Source organism: Glycine soja, chromosome 9 (genome assembly GCF_004193775.1).
Source record: "Glycine soja cultivar W05 chromosome 9, ASM419377v2, whole genome shotgun sequence".
Lineage (NCBI taxonomy): Eukaryota > Viridiplantae > Streptophyta > Magnoliopsida > Fabales > Fabaceae > Glycine > Glycine soja.
The window spans coordinates 8,185,354-8,191,340 of NC_041010.1; the positions used below are offsets into that span (position 1 = coordinate 8,185,354).

Consider the following 5,987-nt stretch of genomic DNA (forward strand, 5'->3'; position numbering starts at 1 on the left):
GCAGCTATAAAAAAAATGTTTGAGGCTTATTCTTTACGCTTGCATTTCTTTCTCCTTGAGTTCACTTTCTGTGTTCAGTGTTTTTTCTTGTTGAGTGTGAGTTTATTAAGCTTGTGCTTGCTGTGCTCCTTGCTTCAAATTGGGTGCTTGCTGTCTGCTTCCTTCCTTCTTTCAAGTGTGTGCCTTTACCCTTACTCCTAGTAAGTGTTTTCAAAGTAAATAAAATTTATATATTTTTGTTAATAAATATTATAAGTTTAAGTTAGTTAGTATTAACAAATATTGTTAAGTTAGTTTATATAGTATGTAAATAGTATTGTGTAGTTATTCTAAGTTAGTTAGTATTAACAAATATTCTAAGTTAGTTAGTATTAACAAAAATTCTAAGTTTAAGTTAGTTAGTAGTAGTATTGTGTAGTTATTTTTTACGTATTAATATTAATAGATATACCAATGTTAGGTTAGTTACTATCAAAATATTATTTCGTTAGTTAGAATGAAAATTTTATTTAGTTATTGTATGTATTGTTAGATATTATATTTTAAACCAAATTTTATTTTCATATATATATATATATATATATATATATATTTAGTTGTTGTATATATTTTTAAATTTTATATATTATATATGTGATATTAGCTTTTGTAGTATTAGGTATATATTTAGGAAGACACACATAATATTTAGGTTTTGTAGTATTAGACATAAGTTAATATTAGCTTTAGGTATATATTTGTAAATTTTAGACACACGTAAATTTTTAGTTTTTGTAATATTAACTAGCTGTATAAATTTAAGCATTTTACATGTAAATAAATAATTATAAATTATTTACAATGTAATATTAGCTAGCTGTAACAAAAAGGCTTACAAATAATTACTACTAATAATTTTTAAATTTAAAATGTAATTTACAAAATTAATACACTTAAATTTGAGCTTCAAATTTCATTCTAACCATAATATTTGTTACTTCAAAATAAAAAATTTGTACATGATAAATAAACAAAATGAAAGAAAACTTTATTTAAATAAATATAAAACATCCTTACTATAGAATCAAACTTCAAAGAAACTCTTTCTTTCTCTTTCACAATACTCTCTTCAGTCTCAAATTCCTGCAAGTGCTGAGTGTGATTGCAAGTTTGCTCTATTTAAAGAAATTTTTTAGCAAAAAGCTATGTACAACGTAAATTTACACACCATTATTAAAGTAAATCTGTATGGAAGTCACCTCCTACATGCCTAGCTCTAATCTTTAACCTGCCATGCATGTGATTTCTGATTTCCCTATCCAATACAGTGCCCTAGTCTCCTCTAAAGCAACAACTGGGTGCATGTGAAGTAGAACTCTAGCCCTAGCCTGCATCAAAAAAAATTTCAGAGATTGCATGTGAACCCTAGCTGCATCAGGCTTCAGTCATCACGCTTCAGTCCCATGCTTCAGTCCCATCAAAAGTGTAAAAGTGTAACGCAGGCTGCATCAAAAAAAATTTCAGAGATTGCATGTGAAGTTGCATGAGGCTTCAGTCATCACGCTTCAGTCCCATCCCATTAAAAGTGTAACGCAGGTGCCAATGGCGGGACTGTCCACGTTGGCACGTCCCGCCAGCACCAATGGTGGTACCCTCGCCTATCCCGCCAGCTCCAATGGCGTCATGCACCTCTCTCCTACTCAGCCCTATCCCGCCAGTACGAATGGCGGTTTAGGCTGAGTCATACCCCTGTCCCGCTGCTGCCAATAGCGGCATCCCCTTCCCGTCATTGCCTCTGGCGGTTCCAAGCTTCACGCCATTGTTAATGGCGGCATCCACGTAAAGCAGAGACCCCCCTTGCAATTTGTTTTAAAAGAGACCCTGTTTCGTAAAATGTTTTTAAAAGAAATCCCCTACAGTAAATTTGCCCTCGAATTAATCAAATCAGCTGTCTAATTAGCCGTGAACTTTTCTTATTTTACAATGTTACTTTAGTAACAACCTTAGTGGCCTTAAGCCAGAGGATAGTGACAAATTGTAAGTACCTTAACAATTTAACAAACTAAACCTATTTTACTTTGCTCAAATCCCGTCATCATAAGGAACGGAAGTGGTATCAAGCCAACCATCTCCATTGATGAACTCCGAAACAGTGAAATTATAGGCATCACCATAATCCATCAAATGGTACCCTAACCATTGTACACGCTTATCTATGCTGGAACCAGGTCCATAGTTGTCATACTCACCATAATACAAAGTTTCCAATCCTTGCTCATTAGACCACTTTGTCCAACCCTTTGGGTCAATGAAGTCATCAATGTAGGACTCAAGGTAAACGGTGCGAGAATAGATCCTCCATGGCCTCCCAAGGTAGCTCTTGAAGCTACTAGAGTTGGAATAGAGATCAAGGGTTGCTATGATTGAGCAGTTTTGGAATGAGATGCCAGTGTCCTCATCAGGGCTATCTCTTGATTGTGCAGTGATTACTGTGAATTGGCCAGGCATTGGTTTTCTTGATATGATGTTGCATTCTTGTAGAATCGCGGCTGCATTCCCAAATATGTAATCTATGGTGCCATAAATGTCACACTCTCTATAGAATTGTCTAAAGGAGTGAACATAGAGAGTGTCTTGGTAGCCATAAATTGCACACCTGTAAAAGGCTGCTAAGTCTGCATTTACTCTCAATGCCACTGCTTGATGCTTCTCTGGCCCTGCACTGTTCTCAATGGCTATATCACGTGCCAGAAAACCATCACCAGAAACAGCTGAAAAAGATAGAGACCATAATCATGTAATTGCCATTTTGGCCACTCCAGAGAAAAATTGACATAAAACAAGCAATAGTCAATCTCACTAAACAAGATGATATTATTGTACAGTTTTCTTTTCTCATCAAAGATATGTATTAGAAAATTTACAATAACTCATACTCTGTTCAACCAATCAAATAGACCCTCTTGGTATATTATTGTATAGTCTAGGACTGTGTGATCTCGATCAATCTGTAACCTATGAGATTGACCAAGATCAGGTGGTCCCAAATTTCTTAATAATTTCTCATATAAATGGCCTACTTAGAAAGACAAAGATGCATTATTTTGTTTTGTTCTGTTACTTCTCAGCCCTGTGCCAAGTGGTAACCAATGCATGACAAATAATTAATTGCCCAAAAAGATTGAAAAGGGTGCAAAGGTTTCACCTAGAGTTGCAGATCTGAAAGTGGTCCAGCCATCACCGACGCTTCTGTTACCAGTTATGAAAGTGACATCACTTCCATCGCCAAGCATCATAATGTTGGTCTTATAGCTTGGAATTTCCACATTTTCCTCGTAAATCCCTTCCTTGACATAGATCACTATCCTATCCATACTGTTGTTTGGAGCAAAGTTAATGGCTTCAGTGATGGTGCTAAAGTTCCCAGTTCCATCTGCAGCCACAACAAGCATTTCATTTGGGTCATAATCTTCCCCATCTGAGTCTTGGAAGAGCCTTTGGTCACTGCTTGATACCCACTTTGGAGCATTCTTCAAAGGCTGGTTATTATTCTTTTTCACTTTGGGAGTCCCCATCTCTGGCTTAGGGAGCATTGAAAGTGAGTTACTTACATGCTTGTAAGTGTTGATCACAGATTTCACCAGAGATGGCTTCATTGTTCCTGAAGCAGAATCTAGGCCTTCTAGACATGTGTTTTTGTTTGTTAAGGCTGCACTGAGGTAGCTTCTTGCATCAACTATGTTCTTGGAGTTGGAAGAACGGATCCCTGATAGTGATCTTTTCAAAGAAGCCAATGTGGATTGATGGAGTTCCCTGCAGTCTTGAACTGACCCTCTTTGCTTCTCTATGATGTTTTTTGAGTGTCCAACGTTGTGGAAGAGATTTGAGAGCTTTGTGGTTTCAGATATTGCTACTTGGAGGGACTGACGGAGGTAGTTGATTATGTTTGGACTTATGTTTATTGAGATGGATAGCTTCAATGAGTTGAAACAAACTTCTGGGTAAGCTGTGGTTGTGCAGAAAGATTTTATGGAAGAGAGATTGGTGTGAATTGTTGTGGAAGCATTGGAAGAGTTTACAGCACTAGCGTGTGAGAAGAAAATTGCAAACAGAAGGAAGAAGAGTTTATGAGATGAATAAGCCATGAAAAATAAGGAAAACAAGTAGTAGTATGCAAAGGTGAAGTTGTTGAGTGTTTGACTCACTTAAATAAGACACTTGCTGGGGTATAAAGGAGTGATGGGGACAGTGATTAGAACCTAAAGTAACACGGGTTTATTTGAACTAATGTATTGTAGCTGGAATTTATATCTGCCCCTACCATGTTGATGTTTTCCTCTTGAGATTAGGTGGGGCACCTTTTTTTGTTTCTCTTGAAAGACTTTCTTTTTATTAGTATTTAGCCGAATGAAATAAGGGGCAAATCATGAGAAAAATAAAAAAGTTACATTTTTGGGTGTGATAAGTAGCAAGTTGCTCTTGGAGGATAATGTAAAAAAAGCATGTATAGGTCTTTCCTGTTTTCGTTTTGGAGATGTCAGTGAAAATAATGCAAGGCATGGTGCGCCACAGCTACTAAAAAATTGAGGGACCTCAAAGTACTTTGAGCTCAGCAGTTCAATTGATGTATTCCCGTGATGGTGTCCATTTTTTTTGGTTAACTTGGAGGTATTAAAAATTTTATTTGACATTTAATTAATTCCTCCTATGAGGATCGATTTAGAATTAAGAGTAAAATTGACTTGTTAAAAATAAGGCTCTCTCTCTATATAGAGCACTGCTACAATAAATCATCTTTTATATATCATTGTTCATGAGTGTTTTTTTGTTTGAAATTCCTCTACTATTCTTTGAGTTGTATAATGTGTAGCCACATCAATTGGGTGCTATAATATTACATAGATTTCCACTCACTTTTCTGGTAGGAATATATAAAATTGTATTTTTAATTCTGACTTCATGTGCAAGTTAGAAATTAAATCCTAAATCTTATATTTGTGTCAAGAATTTTTGAAGATGTACAATTCATTTGGATTTTCTCTTGGATCATCATACTCTTAAAATTTCAAGGTTACGTACTCTGCTAAAAGGTTCAGGATTCTGACACCGTGCAACCTTTTGTTTATATGTGTTTGTTTTTTGGAAGGGGGTGAGGGGTGACCTTGCCGTAAATGATGGAATAATATGGCAACCCGTGAAGCGGCTTCAAAGATTGATTACCCCACTAGCTACGGGTTTGCATTGAAAACAGTTAGCTATGTTACTTCATTTGCTATTCCTCTCTTTAACATTATGCTTATTAATTCACACTCTACTAATGTTTAGACTTTATACTTCGTATACTTTTATAAAACTGAAGTGATCATTCCTATGAAACCATTTATGCTTCATTAATAGTTAATTAATGGTTTGTATGTAACACCTCCAGACAACTTGACTTTGTCTCGTGAAATAATCACGTCAGAATAATCAAGTAGTCAAGCGTCATTCTCGTTTGTCCACAAATCTGCCAAATCTCACGTGTGGAGAGATTCTTTTTGGTATAAGTATTTATAATTTACAGCACAGACGAAAATATATATATATATATATATATATATATATATATATATATATATATATATATATATATATATAAACACATTATTGTCTCTTATCTGTTCTCACTTCACGTGAAAAAATAGCCAATAAAGTGATGGAACCCCATTCCAAAGAGAATTTAAAAGGAAGAGTTTTAGTCCCTTGTATTTTCCTATGATTTATTTATTTAAAATGCGTTCTAAAAAAATTGAACCAATTACTCAAATAATTGAATTTGTAATGTGATATGTTCTCCGCTCCTTTAACATATTTATAAAATATATTCGGTGTACTTTTTTTGTTCTATATAAGAAAATATTGATTCAATTTTTTGGGTTTAATTATAAGAAATATAAATTTATTTCTAGATGTATTAATTATTATTTTTATTTTATTGTAAAGTTTATGTTAATGAGATATTCATTTAT

General features: G+C 34.5%; 1 protein-coding gene across 1 annotated transcript; it reads right to left on the minus strand.

Moving 5' to 3' along the window:
* Positions 1 to 1,914: 1,914 nt before the first annotated feature.
* On the minus strand, positions 1,915 to 4,301 carry LOC114367041 (probable pectinesterase/pectinesterase inhibitor 12). Its single transcript, XM_028324124.1, has 2 exons — positions 3,185 to 4,301; positions 1,915 to 2,750 (listed from the first exon to the last, which is right to left on the minus strand). Exons 1-2 carry the CDS (start codon positions 4,122 to 4,124, stop codon positions 2,062 to 2,064), a joined length of 1,629 nt encoding a protein of 542 aa, XP_028179925.1. The 5' UTR covers positions 4,125 to 4,301; the 3' UTR covers positions 1,915 to 2,061.
* Between the last annotated feature and the right edge of the window lie 1,686 nt (positions 4,302 to 5,987).

Bases quoted from the DNA above. Each gene is read 5' to 3' on its own strand.
- LOC114367041 (XM_028324124.1), bottom strand. From the start codon at position 4,124: ATGGCTTATTCATCTCATAAACTCTTCTTCCTTCTGTTTGCAATTTTC. The intron at 2,751-3,184 runs GTGAAACCTTTG...TATCTTTTTCAG, and splicing joins TTTCAGATCTGCAACTCTAG to CTGTTTCTGGTGATGGTTTT.